Genomic DNA, 19,688 nt, shown 5'->3' on the forward strand with positions numbered 1-19,688 from the left:
GTGGAAATCGGATATCCGGTCATTGATGAACCAAAAATGTTATATTTATTTCGAAGAAATTAATTGAACAAAAAAATGTTGACATTAATGTCATATGTTTTATAAATAAATTATAGTAAAGCGACACTTGAAACTAGAACAGTTTACTATTCTATACTTCAAGTCTATAAATAGCATAGCAACAACATTGAAACGAACTTTCGGTTATATATTATTATATTTTATTTCACAATTCAGCAACAAACACTACAACAACACGTCTGCTACGATATTATTACTTTTAATTGTAGCATAATCATATAATTATTACTAATTTTGTTTTTAATATGAAATACCTATCAGAGTGAATGTTCAATAATCTGTTGATTTTTTTTAGAACAATCAGGCGCGAAAGCTTCGTCACGGAAATGCCGGCTTGTTATTGGTCGAAGATTTTGCAAATACCAACCTAACGAATTTGGTAATTTTGGCTATGTTGTCAGAAATATTACTTCTCACCAGTTGTGAGCTAGGCAGGTAAATATCGTCGCTTTATTCTACATTATTTATTTATATTTAATTGTTTTCAATACGATGATGATGTTGTAATAGTTATAATAATCCTAATAATTATAGTCCTCATATTGCTCGATTTATCAGTGAATAACAAACTGCCTCTGCAATATTTGGTGAACTTTTCTGAGGAAGGTTGTGGATCTGCAAAAGTAGCTGCACAATTGATATAGTGCGATACTCGCGAAAGAAAAATTCGAGGATGCTAATAAAGTGTAACAAGTTGCTTGTATTTATTTATTTGAATTGTGAATATTTTACTTTAGCAATTTTCATAAATAACTTTGTCGTCACACGTTTTTAGCCTTCGAAGTCGGTGGAGCGTCGAGATGATTTTTACCTAACAATATTTTATTTTTATATACGTTGCAGGTCGTCAATAATGATTATTAAAAGGTAGCCGAACGTCTGTAATGCGTTCGCAAACAATCTCGATGCCGAGAAATGGAGAGACAGCAGTGTAATCCACTTCAAAACTTTGACGATTCGAAGAGTGAGATTTTGAAAAAAAGATTACTGAAATCGAGCAGCGCTCCCGCCTGCAACAATCTAGCTACGACCGGTTCGCAGCATAATGTGCTGCTGAATACTTTGCGCGTGAGTGGTGTTATTCTTGTCGAAATTGATAAATAAATTAGTGATGACGTTTGTGACGTAGTGTTTTTATTTGTAGACGCCGATATCGAGCAGCATGATCGTGTCGTCGGTGGGCAGCGGGCAGGGCGCGCTGCCGCTGCAGCACGGGCTGGTGACGCACTCGCTGGCGCCCGTGAAGCTGCACCCGAGCCCCGCGCAGTACCCCCTGCAGCTGTCCACCGTGCACGTGCCCGTGCAGATCCCCGGCACCAGCGCCAACATCAACGTGCCCGTGCAGCTCTCGGGCCCCAGCAGCAGTGTGCCTCTGCAAATAGCCCCCGTCAGTCTTCCAATACAAGTGTCCGGGACTACAAGTGTGCCAGTTCAGTTGCCAGCGGGAGATACTATCAATGTTCCTTTGCAAATCCCTGGTGCTAGTCAGAACATTCAACTCGGGGCTCCGGGTATGCAGTCTATGCCAATTTTGCAAAGCTCTAGTCAGCCAATGAGTTCTATTATACATGTGCATATGGGGTCTAATCCTCGGTCTAACAGTATGGACAATGGTGGTGATATGACAGTGACCAGTACCTCTCAGATTCAAACTGTAACTTCAGGAGGTCAAGTGCACATGGGGAACAATTCTACAGTTGTGCAGATACCAAGTTCAGTTAATAATTCGATACAGTTAGCTCTTCCTAATTCGGTCAGTTCAGGAACTGTGCAGCTGCGAGGGGCCACCAGGAATGTGCCTCATGTGGTGTACATCCAGACTCCGCAAGGTCTGAAGCCAGTGACCAGCACTGATGTCATCAGCCAAGCCAGCACCAGTGGAAATCCTCCACAGATCATAGTTAGGAGACCTGTAAGTAATCGATTTATAATTTATCTGAACTGTATTTATGGCTAACATGACAGCGTTTTATACAAGTCAAAGAAATATCATAAATTTGTAATGCTTTAAACAAACCTCCTCTGGCTTGTCAGTAAAATTGTAAATAATATTTATGATATTTACCCTGAAGAAACCTGTAATTTATTCAAACAAAATTATATTCATGAATTCATACCTTTTTATGCTAAGTTTGGGACATATAAGAATTATAATATTAATCAATGCAAAGTGAAGATAAACTGAGTAATCAAAATGCATTAGTTTTAGCAAGTTTTAGCAAAGATAGTGAGAAAATTTACAATTTGAGAATTTTGAGATATAGAATTATAGATGTTTCCTATGGACCAATAGCATTTTCAATATAATAGTCATTATTTAGCCCTTTTCCAGGCCATCTGTTTACAAGACTTGCCCAAAACATCCAGTTATATTCTTAATAATAAGCTTTGTAGATTAATTTGAAAACGAGCCACATATCCTGAAAAGGCAATCAGGGTTCGAGGATATATATCAAGATATATGTAATCAAAGTTGATATATATCATAAATATCCGATATTTTGATATTTATTATAAATATCGGATATTTTCGAACCCTGGGGGCCGATTTTTGAGTCTCATTCGAATTCAGAAAATTGTCACTGAAAATAATAGGCAATTCACCGTATTCAACTGGTATTTTAGTGACAGTGAGACTCAAAAATCGGCCCCCTGAACGCAATGAAATATGTATCTTCAATTGAAACATAGAAGTAGAAATTATATTGGTGCAGAAATGTGGTATGGTCACAGACTTTAATTGTTGATCCACTTCTAGTTCATTTTATACTGGTCATCACATAGTTAAGCTATGACGTTCGTTAGAAGTAGATCAACAATTAAAGTCTGTGACTGTACTTGCCTGGAAAAGGGTTAATTGAATTGATATCAATATTTATCTGTGATTGTCCTGAATCAGTACTCTTCATTTCAGGTCACCAGCAACTCCAACATACATTTGATATCTAATGTCAACAACAAGCCAAACATTGCACCAAAAATAGGTCAGGGCAAGACTGTCCTGGCCCCAGCGGCCACACCGCCTATAGTTATCCAGAAACCTAAAAACAATGAGAAAATGATTGTCCCAGTCAGCATTGCTCCTGGAACAGCAGGGAAGCAAGCCATAGCCTACCTCAGCTCAGTCAAGAAACCTAACACTAAAAATATGGCAGACAACCAGTCCATTCTAATCTCTAATAACCAGTCCACTGTCAACTCTAACAACCAGAAGCTATTTCTTACTCCAATGAATATGCCAAAAATACAAAACACAAAGTTTATCCTGCCAGTCACTTTACCAGCCACTATGGCTTCTAAAGGACCTATCATAAATTTGCAAATAGCTAATGGGCAAATACAAAATGATCCCCAAGGAGGTATTACTGTCATGAGAGACAGTGCAGGCTTAGAGTCGGCAGATATGCCACCGTTGCAGCCTCTAGCAAAAATTGGAAATCTTAATGGGAATAGCAAAGAAACTAATCCAGTGCCACAGAGTCCTAGCAAATGTGAAACATACACAATATCCATTCCTGGGTCCCGAGCGGAGCCTACAGAAGAACAAGGAACATATACACTGTCAATACCAGAAACCAATGCTTCAATGAATGATGACATCTACACAGTCTCAATAGCTGACGATGAGGATCGAAGTAGGGAAAAGTCCTTCACTCTAGCAATACCAGAAAAGGGGAAGAGTTTGTTAAATAGAAACATGATCGAGAGGAATGAAGTTGGTTCCATGTGACGATAGCGGCACCTGCTATTTTAAGGCGATCTAACTCTGATAACAGTGAAAGAAAAGCTTCCAATGCGAATCTCAAGAGGCGGATATCCCTATGCAATGAAAATTTCACTAGTAAAAACATTAAACTGACACAACCGCTGCCAAAACCGGTGGAAAAATCCGAAGAGCCTCCAGATTCTGACAATAACGACGATCATCGCGTGCCTTCTCTCTTTTGCGACGAAAAGTTAGACAAGGACTTGGAATGCAAAGTCATTCTTGGTGATTCAGACGAGGACTACAAGGAAAAGAAAGAACCAGAAACCAAGAGCTTATTGTACTACCAGAAAGATATGAAAAATGATAGAATGAAAAGGGAAAGTGTTGATAGTGCGTTAGAGGAAGATCCTCCTGGATTATTCTGGAACAATGGGATAGCGCAGCTGCAAGGCAGCACGCTACAGTTCCAAACAAATGAATTTGGGCTTATAGATATCATAGATGCGTCAGATCCTGAAGAGTTACCTCTCCACCGAGTGCGAAATACCACACGCCGTTAAAACAGCGAGAACGTCCGCGCGAAAAGAAACCGACGTCCCCTGAAGATTTGTACCGTTGCGACGGCTGCGGCTGCCATGGGATGGCAGCAGAATTCATTACGCCTAACTTCTGCAGTCTCACTTGCCAAAGCGATGTACAGAAGATTACTCAAAAGAAGCGAGATCGCGAGCGCGCAGAGCTAACTCGCCGGAGGAATAAGATGAAGAAACTTCTGATGAGGAAGCAGCATGATGAGCCGATGGACGAGCCGGCTAAGCCTGACGATGAGAAGTTGTCTGACGATGTGATAGACGAGAAGTACCCGTGGATGTGTGGGAAGAACGGTTTCTCGTGGATGCGGTACCTGGACTTCTGTAAGGCGAAGGCGGCCCCGGTGAAGTTGTTCAAGGACCCGTTCCCGTACAACCGGAACGGGTTCAAGGTCGGCATGAGGATGGAGGCGATAGACCCGCAGCGCGCGTCCGTGTGGGCCGTGGTGTCTGTGGCTGAAGTGCAGGTACTTTTTTATTTATAATTTACTAGCTATTTCCCGCGGCTTCGCCCGCGTACTAAAAACTAATCTTGTTTTCCCATACAAACTTTGGACCTCCATTTCGCCCCCTTAGGGGGTGAATTTTGAAAAATCGTTTTTTAGTGCTCCTTTACACCTTCTAAGGAACCTACGTGCCAAATTTGAAATCTCTAGGACCAGCGGTTTCGACTGTGGGTTGATATGTTAGTCAGTCAGTCAGTCAGTTTCTTCTTTTATATATTTAGATGTCGTTTTTCGAAAACTAATTTAGTTTAAAATAACTCAAAGGACAAATAAACAACATAATTGGCACCATAATAATAATAAGTTTTAAAGAAAAAACGCATTGCCGCACAAAGGTCGTAGCCACATCCATTGTTTTTGTTTAATGGCAGACTTAAATGCAATCCTTCTATATTGGATGGCATTTTATCACGGTATAGGTGGCGCGACTATAATCGGCTATTACCGTTTATCACAAAGTTACCTTTTATACGACAATTTTTTTCTGACATAGGTTTGATACTGTACTTCATACCTACAGCGGTTGCAGCGGCGATAATCCTTCCTCCTTATAGTTAGATTGCTATTTTCGATATTGTTGTACATGTATCAGGTTTTTTTCTGCTTTGCTAAAGGTTGACTGGCAGTGAATGTCTTATAACACTAAGTTTTCCCCAGGGCTACCGCCTGCGCCTGCACTTCGACTCGTACCCCGACATCCACGACTACTGGGTGAACGCGGACTGCGCGGACATGTTCCCGGCCGGCTGGTGCGAGCGCAACAACCGCGCGCTGCGCCCGCCCGCGGCGCACGCGCACGGCTTCAGCTGGCCCCTGTATCTCAAGCAGATGCGGGCTATAGCCGCGCCTAGGCACCTGTTCCCGCATATCACTGCTGCGGTAACTACATCTTACTAATCAACGAGGATCAAGTATTATGGAGAGTTACTGTCAAAGTAAAATATGTAATCAACTAATCACAGTACATAGACTGCCATCTCTCGACACAAGCTTAAAACTTTTAAACCTATTTTGATAATTTGGTCCATATTCTTAGCTTTATATGTATTAAAATGTCAAATATTAATATTAGCGCCATCTAGCCGAGCGTCCCCCAAAGGTGTAACGCCATCTAGACCACCGTACCTATGTATGGTTCTGAGGTACGTTTTTTTCTTAGACTGTAGCTGTCTATACGGAGTTACATATGTCTTTGCTTACTATATACTATTACCGAGAATGAGCGCAACAACAGCGCGTTACGCTAAGCTTGTACCCCAAGCTAAGTTAGTACTATATGAGTACTAGAAGACGATATTTATAATCAAATTTTCACAAATACCTAAGTCAGAGACAGATAAAGACAAAAAATATTAATTAGTTCAGACTTAAAAGCACATTCGCCTTAGAAAGCCTGAATTTATCCCGTGCTTAACACTATAAATTAATATTACTATTTCCCATCTACACTGTTAATCTTTTATTGAACCATATTAGGTCCACCAGTATTAAAACTGTTCTGCTTCTCAAATCTCACGTATACGTGTCTACTTACCTGAAGACAAGTTCACAACAAAAACATTTTCTGTGGTACTATAACTTCCATTTTTGTTGACAGACTGTAAAACCCAACGGCTTCCGCATAGGCATGAAGCTCGAAGCCGAAGACCGCAAGAACGACATGGTTTGCGTCGCCACCGTCGCGGACATGCTCGACGCCAGACTACTCATCAACTTCGACTCCTGGGACGACATGTATGACGTCTGGCTGGACCCCACCTCGCCGTACATACACCCGGTCGGCTGGGCGGAGGAGAACGACATCGCACTCACACCGCCCAACTGTGAGTCACATTATAGTCAGACTAGGCTACTGGTCAACTGTCTCCTGGGACGACATGTATGACGTCTGGCTGGACCCCACCTCGCCGTACATACACCCGGTCGGCTGGGCGGAGGAGAACGACATCGCACTCACACCGCCCAACTGTGAGTCACATTATAGTCAGACTAGGCTACTGGTCAACTGTCTCCTGGGACGACATGTATGACGTCTGGCTGGACCCCACATCCCCATACATACACCCGGTCGGCTGGGCGGAGGAGAACGACATCGCACTCACACCGCCCAACTGTGAGTCACATTATAATCAGACTAGGCTACTGGTCAACTGTCTCCTGGGACGACATGTATGACGTCTGGCTGGACCCCACATCCCCATACATACACCCGGTCGGCTGGGCGGAGGAGAACGACATCGCACTCACACCGCCCAACTGTAAGTCACATTATAGTCAGACTAGGCTACTGGTCAACTGTCTCCTGGGACGACATGTATGGCTGGACCCCACATCCCCATACATACACCCGGTCGGCTGGGCGGAGGAGAACGACATCGCACTCACACCGCCCAACTGTGAGTCACATTATAGTCAGACTAGGCTACTGGTCAACTGTCTCCTGGGACGACATGTATGACGTCTGGCTGGACCCCACATCCCCATACATACACCCGGTCGGCTGGGCGGAGGAGAACGACATCGCACTCACACCGCCCAACTGTGAGTCACATTATAGTCAGACTAGGCTACTGGTCAACTGTCTCCTGGGACGACATGTATGACGTCTGGCCGGACCCCACGTCCCCATACATACACCCGGTCGGCTGGGCGGAGGAGAACGACATCGCACTCACACCGCCCAACTGTGAGTCACATTATAGTCAGCAGGCCTAGCACATGATGGCCGCGAGAGTATGTCGCCGCGAGATAGACTACCCGTCCTTATGCCATTAATACAATTAGACAAAGACGTGTCATCTATCTCGCGGCGACATACTCCCGCGGCCATCATGTGCTAGGCCTACTGACTAGGCTACTGGTCAACTGTCTCCTGGGACGACATGTATGACGTCTGGCTGGACCCCACGTCCCCATACATACACCCGGTCGGCTGGGCGGAGGAGAACGACATCGCACTCACGCCGCCCAACTGTGAGTCACATTATAGTCAGACTAGGCTACTGAGCAACTGTCTCCTCGGACGACATGTATGACGTCTGGCCGAACCCCACCTCGCCGTACATACACCCGGTCGGCTGGGCGGAGGAGAACGACATCGCACTCACACCGCCCAACTGTAAGTATTGTTATGTTAGATTCAGTTGAGACATATGGCTGAATGGTAGCTATAATTAAAATTTTATTTAGTTTAGATTCTGGGTAAGTGGTACTAACGAAATAAAGGGTTCAATTCATTTTGTTTTGATTCCGGTGATTTGTATTCATTCAAAAAATCTCGAAGACGAATAAAACAACCAAAAGAGTAAACATCAGGAATCTTAAAATGCATTGTAAGCACATAATAAATTGCACACATAACTAAAACTTCGAATAAATTCATCACTTCATGTGATGTAGGTCAGACTCGTGTAGGCAGACGCGTTTTCGATTTACAAGTAATAAAAGTATACATTAAAAATATCTTTTGAAGTTAAGGGATTCTTCAGACCATCGTCATTTCGTTATCCTTATTTTTAAACGAAACGATATATTTTATGTGTGCGTGTGGATTGAGTGAGCACCTTCCGAAAATAAAAAAAAATATGCTGATCATTTAGTAAAAGTTCTAAAACAATTGTAAAACGAATCTCTGAATTTGTAAAAAGATAAATCAAAAGATACAGTCATTAACATGTGCTCACTCAGTTCTCACAAACTACCAACGAAAACAGTGAATGTATTCATTTACCATATAATATTTATATACTAACATTTAGTAAAAAATATGCCAACTTACCTCTATAAATTTTAGATCACCTAGTGACGTATTTAATTTTTTACAAATAGTTTCTTATGCTCACTCAATCCTCAAACTTTTGAAAAGCCGAATTTTGATGAAAAACATAAGATTTAGACCGCTATTATATGTGTGTAGTTTAGTAAAAGTGAAATGGGAATTTGTAAAATACAAAACGAACCACTAACGTGTTAGGTTTTTTATAATAAATTTTTGTAAGTGCTCACTCAGTCCACACGTTTTGAGAAAGTTAAAAATGTAAATATCTTAAGATTTGTAGCACCACAGACACTCGAAAGTACTTCAACATATAGTAAAAATGTTTACTAAATATCCACCATCTAATATTTTATATTCGTTGTCTGGTTTTAAAGAAATTCAGACATAACTTTTCTCATACAAATGTATCATGTAGGGTGACCACACTATGTCGGCTCCTGATTTTCCCCGCCTTCCCATTGTCATATTGAGATTGGGGAGTTTCGTTCAATTTTGATAATAGTTTATATTAAACTAAATATCTGGGCGACCGAGCTTCGCTCGGTTCTATTTTAATATATCACGTCTTTAGATAAAAAAAAAACTCTTATAAATACAAAAACAAAAAAAAAAGACAAAAAACAAAAACTTTATTTCTGGCCGGGATTCGAAACCCTGACACCTACGATCTATCTGCGTACATTAGACCGACCTCGTGCGACTGAGCTAAGCGGAATCGATGCGCGCGCGGCGAAATTAAGGACCATATTTTACGTTTACAAATGCGAAAGAAAAACTCATGAAAACTCGAAAATTCGCGTTTTCCGGGATCTAAGGCTACGCTAGATCGATTTTTCACCCCCGAAAACCCCCACAAAACAAATTTCAGCGAAATCGTTAGAGCGGTTTCCGAGATCGTCGGTATATATAAATAAATAAATAAATAAATAAATAAATAAATAAATAAATATACAAGAATTGCTCGTTTAATAGTATAAGATACCATATTAATTCTCCATCTGCAAACTGTTTTTAGGTTATGTTCTTGGCCTAGTGATGATGTGTATTGTGTAATTTTTATCGACGTCAGGATAATAACCATATCAACATTCATGCATTAAAAAGGACATGAATGATAATTGGTAACAAACAAAGAATATAATACTTCACTATTTAGTAAGAAACCAGAAATCAGGAGCCGACATAGTGTGGTCACCCTACATGATACATTTGTATGAGAAAAGTTATATCTGAATATCTTTGAAACCAGACAACGAATATAAAATATTAGATGGTGGATATTTAGTAAAAATTTTTACTAAATGTTGAAGTACTTTCGAGTGTCTGTGGTGCTACAAATCTTAAGAAATTTACATTTTTAACTTTCTCAAAACGTGTGGACTTAGTGAGCACTTACAAAAATTTATTATAAAAAAACCTGACACGTTAGTGGTTCGTTTTGTATTTTACAAATTCCCATTTCATTTTTACTAAACTATACACATATAATAGCGGTCTAAATCTTATGTTTTTCATCAAAATTCGGCTTTTCAAAAGTGTGAGGATTGAGTGAGCATAAGAAACTATTTGTAAAAAATTAAATACGTCACTAGGTGATCTAAAATTTATAGAGGTAAGTTGGCATATTTTTTACTAAATGTTAGTATATAAATATTATATGGTAAATGAATACATTCACTGCTTTCGTTGGTAGTTTGTGAGGACTGAGTGAGCACATGTTAATGACTGTATCTTTTGATTTATCTTTTTACAAGTTCAGATATTCGTTTTACAATTGTTTTAGAACTTTTACTAAATGATCAGCATATTCTTTTTTATTTTCGGAAGGTGCTCACTCAATCCACACGCACACTATTTTATTTATTTAACATGTCCATATTTCTAAAAAAAGTAATCATCATCCTCCTTGCGTTATCCCGGCATTTGCCACGGTTCATGGGAGCCTGGGGTCCGCTTTGACAACCGCCGCTTCTAAATAAAGTAATACATTAGTTTTAGCTGAAAATAAGAAAATCCTTATTTTAAACACACATTATCTATTAGTATTCTTACTTCTTAAATATGTACTTTCACTCTTAGCTTGTCCCGCTTGTTACATTGTTGAATGATGTTTAATTCATAAACTAGAATAATTGAATTATTATCCTTGCTCTGAATAACACTAATTACTTCTTTCCTAAGTCCAAATTTAACTTGTTCGGATTATTCTGAATACTTAGGATATTCGGTAATTCAGAAAATAGTTCATAAATTCTTGAAATTGTACTCCATTTTCAGAATCATCCTAATACACCCTATATGTTATATCTTAGTTTACTATCGCTCAAGGTTCTCCTTATCTCATATAAAAATGTCGCAACTCGCAATGGCATAACTCCATAAGAATCACGAAATATGCAAAGCGGCGGCCATTCTTAATTTCCAACTTTAAATAGAATGAAAACAAGCACATTAACCATCCTTCGAGTCAATCGAGGACACAAGAAATATATTATCAATGTATGTGAAGTCAGTTGACGGCCGGCGGTCGCGGCGCGCGGACGCGGCGCGTAACGTGCTGTAAGGATGTTCTTGCGATATCGTCCACCGCTTGCTTATGTCATTTAGAAGAGGTAAACATTATTTGTTATAATATTAGTTTAGTATTTTGGACGAAATGTGATCGTGAATAAAATCAAATAAAATAATGTGTATGATAATTAAAGTAAGAGTAATATATGTTTACAATAATAAGCAGTAATAATGAATTCGATATGTACATTACCATCATATTATATTACCTTTAATTATGAACAGTAACTAGTTTGAGGCAGTTTAATGCTTGTTTACTTCGTATTAGGACACTGCCAAAATATTATTGTAATCTCATACTGGTTCTACAATGCATTCATGGATGTGACTCGAGTCATGATTTACTGGGTAATAATTTCAAATTATGTAAGACTAAAATTAACACTTCACTCAATATATTGTACTTACTATTTTATCTTGAATGAAAAATATTTTTATATTGTAATTTGTATGTCGTTACCGTTTATGTTACCTCCAATATGATATTCTTTTTTGAAGTACAAAATCAAGTTCGTTTTCACTAGTTCACAGCTAATGATCTACCGCGAGTTATACACAGTTTCTGATCCATTCCTTCATGTGATATCGTATGTTTTCCTTCCCTAACCAGTCAATATTGGTCATTAAATTATTGAATCTGAATCTGATTCTTTTAGGTGCATTAGTCAATTTCTCTTTTAGAATCTTACATATTGTCCAAAATATTTCAATATAAGGGTTAAGAATTTCACCACCCCCTTTCTTCCCGTGGGTGTCGGGATATGGGTTAAATTGTGGCGTAGGCGAGAGGCTGGCAACCTGTCACTGCAATGTCACAGTTTCGTTTTCTTTCAAACCTTTATTTGCCAAGAGTGGCACTGAAACCTGAGTAGTTTCATGTGCTCTGCCTACCCCTTCATGGGACACAGGCGTGATTGTATGTATGTATGTATGTTTAAATATAACATATATCTAATGGACAACTTGTTCAAGTTAGTATTAGTCTTATCTCGTTTACTAATGGGCATTTAACTGCGTTCGTACTCTCCGTGTAACAATATGTTGTCTATTTTACTAAGGTAAATTAAATTGAGCAGCATACTATACTGGTAAATTTATATGTAAAGAAAGATGCTTTCGTACAAACTGGTACGTGGTAGGTACTTGCGATAGATGTTTGAGTGACCAGTCGGACCTCGTAGTTATTTATTTAACATGCCTGTGTCAGGTTTTTTTTTTAACTTTCCATAATATAACAAGAGTTAGGCCCCAGACGTCTACAAACCTCTTTTGCCAAACGATCATCTTTAAAGTGTGTGTGTTTTAAACGCTTAAACCCAATAGCTGGGTCCAGACAGAGTTACCAGCGTCGCAAGGCCCATTCCGTGGCAGATATCTCGGCCGAGGAAAACGCACGCCTTGCCACGGCCGAAGCACATCAACATTAATTAGCCGTTTTGTTGATAACGATTGATAATTCATAAAATGTTTGTTTCTAGTCTACAAGGACCCGGACGCGTTCTCTTGGGACAGCTACCTGGCCGAGACGGGGGCCGCGGCGGCGCCCCCGCGCGCCTTCAAGACGCGCCCGCCGCAGGGCTTCAAGCCCGGCATGAAGCTGGAGGTCGTCGACAAGAGGGTATGTTACACTGAAAACCACGATACTAATTTAAATTTTGAAAAAAAAAACCCGACATCGCGGACTGAGTTCATCAAACATGTCTAAGAATACTCCCGATTAATTCAGCTTTCAAACCAAAAAAACTACATCTAAATCATCATTTTACCTTGGTTCATCTGTGCGAAAGCTACGATGCTACACACAGACAGACAGACACGTCAAACTTAAAACACTCTATCGTTTTTGCGTGAGGGGTTAACAATTAAACTGTAATTTCCTAAACGCTATTGCAAAGATGTCAAGTCCACTTCAGTGATGACCTAGACAGTTCCAAACTTGGCGTAAAACTCGTCGCGGAACGGATAAATAATAAATATGCTATTACTTTACGCCACGCGTTTTATGAAGACAATTCGCCGGTAAGCCCTATATTTTTCAAATTAACCGCCTTTTTTACTGCCAAGGTCAGTTGACCGTCAGTACATGATGAATGATTAATAGAACACTAATTTTAATAATGTATTTGTTTTTTTCTTAAAAAACCCGAAAAATACCGAAAAAACGAAAAATTCATAAACTTCGGGAAAAATCATTTGATTTTTTCCGGTTTTTTCAACGCTAGCCACGGCACGGAGAACTAAAATGGAGTCTATTGAAAAAGTCACCAGGAAAATATTAAAGAAACATCCGGGCTGAAATTGTATTTTTATTTAGTTGTCGTATTATTAACGCACGATGTCTTTATTTATATTTAATAACTAACGAACTATTTTGGCGCAACGATCCAAAGTGAATCCTGGCCTCCGAAATGAGACTATCCACCTGTCTCGATCCTGCGCAGCCTCTTGCGAGTCACTGACTCGAAGCTGACGCAGATCCGCCGCCACACTGTCCTCCCAGCTATACCTGGGTCTTCCCGCCGTATTTATATTTAATAACTTTTAATTTCTTAATCAGGTGCCGTTCCTGATCCGCGTAGCCAGTATAAGCGAAGTGAAAGGCCATCAAGTCCGCGTATCGTTCGATGGATGGCCGGACGAGCTATCTTATTGGCTGGACGATGACTCTCCTGACATCCACCCTGTCGGCTGGTGTTTGAAGACGGGACATCCACTGGAACCACCACTAAGTAAGTGTAATGCTATATAATAAGGAGTAACATAAGAGGAAAGACGTTTTGGCACCTGCTATGACAAGAAAATACCAAGGAGATTGTGTATGAGTCAAATAAAAGTAAAACCCAGCGACTTGTATCAGGTATCAGAAATTGTAGCATAGACAAGAGTTACGAGCGAACTTTCGATCCAGTGGCAGTCGAGCCAACGAACATTCGTGCCCGAGATCTTCTATGGGATGACAATCGAAACCTCAATTTCGGTTTTATAATTTATTATTTCTACGCTTTTCGACCCGACGAACATTCGAGAGCACGATACTACGTGTACGTGTCCGAAACTATGATATACACTCAGCAGCAGGGTTCGATTCCCGGCTTCACCACCAGTGTGCTTGATCGCTTGTTCTTTAGTGTATGGTATCTATTTCAGTTTATAAGTTTGATTAGGCAAAGAGAACAAACCTTTAGTGTAGTAGTTTAGTAAAATAAGCATTAAAGTATTCATATAGAGTAGCGTAGTCACAAAGGCATTCTAAATCCTTGAAGCAAGTAATAACAATTATCTCCTTTTTTCAGCGGCTGAAGAAGCAGTGGTCCGCGGCCCCTGCGGCGTAGGCGGGTGCCGCGGCCTCGGCTCCCTCCGCGAGAGGCGCTCACAAGCAGCACGTAGCGGCCTCTGCTTGCCCCTATCGCGCCACTTCCACACCCACCCCGCCTGACCGGCTCGCTGCAGAACGACCCACGAGGTAATGAAACTTCTGTCTCTCTGCCACTAATATGTAATAAGCGGCTGCTGCGGTCTCGACTCGCGTACCACCACGTGAGCATCATATAGACGTGCATAAACAACATCCGCAACAGCCGTCTCTGCTTGCCCATTCTGCGCCATTTTGACACCCACCCACCAGACCGCCTTGCTGCTGAACTGTCCATGAGGTATTAAACTTAACCTGTCGTCTACCAAGCTGTCAAGAATTAACACCCCTCTATCTACCCAAGCCAGAGGTTCGCCGCAAATTATTTTGTGCCCGTATTTAACACAAACAAAAAAGTGGATCTTCCATTTAAGAGGGCTTTCGTGTGAAAAACATTGAAATCGCAACCGAGCGCTTGATCATACCGTGTGTGGTATCAAATTAAAGGGCTTTGCGAGTAGTTTACAAATATATATCACATTATAGATCATTATGGATCAATGATGGATCTGAAATAAACGAATTTTATTTTTTATTTTTTTATAGGACTTTTTCTACTTGGTCTAACAAAATATGAGAAAATGTCCAAAAGTGGTAATAATTGTACCAGTTAAGGCTCGTTTTCAAAAAATTGCCAAAAATAAATAATAGCAATTTATAATCACTAAGGCATAACAGCAATTTAAGTAAACGTTGCAGATTCATTAAATACAAAAATTATTTCGATGTGATGTAGATTTTCAAAGAAATTGTCATTTAATTTTAGGTAATTTCTGAAAAAAATTGATTTTGTCTTAGCCTCGTTTACTCTTTTTTAAAACCTTATAATAAAAATGTAGTCTGAGAAGTTTGTAGTGCAGGGTATACGAATTATAAATTTACCTGTTTTAGTAATCAAAATTGTCCAAATTTTACAAATAAGATCGACTAATTCAGCTCTATACGTGAGTTTTTCTAAACGTGCTTTAGAGAAAAAATCATAATTAATTTAGTGACTTGGTTTTCAAAAATCCAGTCTTATAAAAATCAAGATAATAAGATGCTCTAACTGAAATTTGAATTAAATAAATCTATTGGATAACGGAAAGTGTAGTATTTCACCGACTAAAACTATCAATTTTACATTATTTTGACGTTTTTTTTGAAAGCAGCCTTAACCACGAAATGGAGAGCCTGCGCTTATAAAATACCCCGTAAAAGGAGGCTTAGATAGATAGGTACTTCCAGTCTCTGATTAAACTGTGAATCCGGCATTTCAGTCAGAACAAATATTCCATTAAAGAAATAAACAGTAAACTGAATGCAGTGTATGTGTATCTTGATCTATTTGAATTATTGTCTCTAAATAACTACAAAATGATAAACCAACAACAGAGAGACAGACATATCCATGTCAAGGTGAACTCTCGAAACAGTCGAAACCATGTATTTTTAGTTTTACCTTCAACCTCAACGTAGCTCTAGGTAAAAAGACTGTAATTAGCACTAATTGTGTAATATTGTTGCAGACCGCTGGGCCGGCCTCCGAAAGCGGCTGACACACTCACTCCCACCAGCGACACACACACGCCGAAAGAGAAGTAACGAAACAAAATATTTATTCATTACATGTATTTCACATTTAAAACATTTCGATCCATTGGAACGATTTTTAACTGTTAAAATGCATGTATGATCGACGTAAATCAGTCAGTCATGATTTCCCCAAAATAAACATTTACCTCCTATCTAAAGACTAATAAATGAAAGTGATTAAATTTTTTTTTCGGTATATGATTTTTTTTAAACAAAATTATTTGTGTTTTATAGACCCGCAAGAGGAAGACCTCCAAAACATAAGAGGGTGGAGGAAATCTCGAAAGCGGATCAGGTAAGTTTAAAGTTTTATAGGTATTTACATTTTAACTCTGTTTCTTATTTTATTGTTAACTTATTTTACTCTTTTACAATAGGTAATTGATTTACAGTGTAAAATTTTTATTCACATTTGTTCCCGTGTATCATATAGGTACGGTACGAGGTTTCAAAATCGTTCACACGAAATATGAGATTTTCTCGTAATACGCCATGTGAACAATTGTGAAAGTTGTTATACTAAAGTATACGGGAAAAAGGTACACTGTGTAAATCTAGCCTTATAGACTGAAGAATCGTCTACCTTATTTGTTTATAAATATTGTCTACATTTTCAGGCATCCGACGACGAGTCAATATCGAGCAGTAACGCCGCCAGCAGTCGTCGCTGGCGAGTCCGTCGCCTCCGCTCACCGCGTCAGTCACGCGAGCGAGAACTGCAGTCTGACGTGCACAGACACATCGCCGCGTTGCAGCTGCCGAGCCGGCCGGATATATGGACGCAGGTACGCGTGACACTCGTCAGTCGTCGGTGTACATGTGACGTATATGATTGAGTAGTAACGAAGTGATGTTTGTTCCGCAGGAGGAGGTGGGCATGCTGGTGGCGCGGGTGGGCGGGGGCGCGGCGGGGGCGGCGGCGCGCGCGGCTCGTCTGGCGGGCCGCGAGCTGCTCATGGCGTCGTGCGAGGAGCTGCGCGCCGGCCTGCAGCTGCGCCTCGGGCCCGCCGTCAAGGTACCGCACGCCTGTACCGCATCACATCTGTTAGCACCCGCTCTCTCCTCGATTACGGCATCTTCCACTTCGTTCCGGTCACACCGAGCATATCTCGAAAGACATCATCACCTATGTGTGAGCCGGGTTCGCACGGGAGGCGACGCGCGAGCGCGGCGAATGTTTAATGTGGTGTAGATGCGCTTCGACCGAAAGAAACGCGTCTACCTACGTCGTCCCGTGACGTGATTTAAATACTCTATGTGGACCCGACTGATAAAACCTTCTGCGACCGAAACTAAAGTTCAAAATAAATAACTAAAGAACGTAAAATGTGAATGTGTAAAACGCCTTACCGACACCGACACCGTAACTGTCAAAGTTACCATTAAGGCGAGATTTACTTGTATCTTTATATGAATAAACTGACAAAACGCGACGTTTTTCCGTGCACACTCACACATTTTATGTATAACACGATTGATACCAAAATACTATCACTTACTAAATATCTATTGCACCAAACTGTCTGTCACCGAATTTAACATTTTTTTGTATAAGAATTTCCACAGACCTCTACTACATAACATTAACATATCTATTAACTATATTTTAATGCGATTGGCCCTAACTGTAAACTTCGTCAACAGGTCTACGGCGCCATTCGACAGTTACGACGCGCCATCACATGAAAAAACCATCACTACGCTTCCCTGCCGGTCATAGAAACATCTAATATACAGGGTAATTCAAGATAAACTGGCGGAAACATCGAAAATGCTTACTGTACCTCAGCAGTAACAATTACCCCTGTTTAACAATTAAAGATCAATGCATCCAAAATCAAGCTTGAAAGTTTGGGAAAATCCAATTTCAATGGAACAAGCTATTTTTATAACTTCTGAAACTGGACTAATAATTGTTCTGGATCACTCATGGCTTGAATTCACTACGTGGTATTTCTCTGCCAAATGTGTACAACCTCAAAAATGGACTAAACTAATGAAATCATTTGTACTCAAAGAATTTATACTTACTGTTTCACTTCAATGAAGTAAAGTGAAGTCTCGAAATTCAATCGCATTATTTTCCAATGTATTATAAAAAATATTAAAATTGTGTTGTTGAATACATGAAAAATAATACGATTTGTGAAAACCTATCATGATATTGTCTGATATTGATTGTACATACGTAATTTAAGAAAGTTCTCTTTTATTTTTGTATTTAATAATGGAATTCTAAAGGGACAATATTGTTAGCTTGTTGTAGTGCAAATGGATTGATTGGCTTTAAAATTTGAGGTTGTGAGCTGTGTACTGACTTACACATTTGTCTCGTTCTAGCATCGCAAACTAGAGCGGGATGGATGCTAACTATTAATGCTGTCCTGCTTTGTTAAAAAATCATCTATTTACATCTCTTTCGCTTTTATTATGTTAGGAGGCAAGCGAGCACACGGAACTCGTGATGTTAATCAATTACTGTTGATCAGGGACACCTACAATAGCACAGTTACAAGTGCGTTGTCGCTCTGTAAGATGGTAATACGCTCTTGTATGTTGGAAGAACCAGAAATATCGTGAGCGACTGTTCATTCCACAGTTTGCAATATTTGTACGCGGGGGGTGTAAATAAAAGATGTTCTTATTGATCCTCCTGGATCAAGCGAGGTCCAATCCAAATCAAAGTTCTGTAAAAAATGTAATCAACATTTATTTTTATGAAATTATCCAAGACATAGAAATTAATCCCAGAGAATCCATGGAGAGCAGGTTTAATATTTTAAATTATGAACTTATTATTTTTTATGCTTATAAGAAATACTAATGTGCAATTTATGATTTAGGTATGTTCTCAATAGAAATAATGTTTTAGTTACTGACAGTTTTGTTTTAGAATTAATTATCGTATCAGTCAACTGTAGGTTATACAACGCATGATTTTAGTTATTTTAATAATTTATATTATAGAATATTATCTTAGGTTAAGTTTCCGCAGGTATATTATTTTTGAGCGTACTATAATCACTGATTTAGTTTATTGTTTGTCTCTCTCGTGCTTACATAATATTATGCGTGTTCAAACGAGACGAACATTTTAAAATTGGCGATAACTTAAGCTCCAAATTTCAGTTCTTAATAATATGCTCAATAATGTTGCCTTTTCCATATATTCAGCGTAATACATTCGTATACTAGTTTGCGTACAATGGACAAATCTTAATATTTTATATCTATGAAAGAAGTACTATTAAATATTTTGTTCATACATTCACAATTTTCCTTTTGGAAAGGATGGAGATCATTTTATATCAGTGTAAATAAATATATCATTAAGTGTAGTTCCTAATATATTCATCCTAAATATTTTTTGGTATTGTCCCTTTTGTATCAATGTCTCAAACCTGTATGTATTTTACACATGCAGTCAAATACTGTATGATTAGTGCTTTAACAAATGATTGTTGAC

General features: G+C 39.5%; 1 protein-coding gene across 1 annotated transcript; it reads left to right on the forward strand.

Annotated features, from left to right (window-relative positions):
- The first annotated feature begins 786 nt into the window (after positions 1 to 786).
- On the forward strand, positions 787 to 18,887 carry LOC125227732. Its single transcript, XM_048132039.1, is given in 16 exon segments — positions 787 to 1,149; positions 1,226 to 1,993; positions 2,996 to 3,778; positions 3,781 to 4,296; positions 4,299 to 4,847; positions 5,544 to 5,765; positions 6,484 to 6,709; positions 12,714 to 12,853; positions 13,793 to 13,964; positions 14,529 to 14,596; positions 14,598 to 14,698; positions 16,156 to 16,227; positions 16,457 to 16,517; positions 16,840 to 17,007; positions 17,088 to 17,237; positions 17,867 to 18,887. Coding segments are annotated over 16 exon segments (4,191 nt in total). The 5' UTR covers positions 787 to 996; the 3' UTR covers positions 17,909 to 18,887.
- Positions 18,888 to 19,688: the final 801 nt, after the last annotated feature.

This window comes from Leguminivora glycinivorella, chromosome 7 (assembly GCF_023078275.1).
Source record: "Leguminivora glycinivorella isolate SPB_JAAS2020 chromosome 7, LegGlyc_1.1, whole genome shotgun sequence".
Classification (NCBI taxonomy): Eukaryota; Metazoa; Arthropoda; class Insecta; order Lepidoptera; family Tortricidae; genus Leguminivora; species Leguminivora glycinivorella.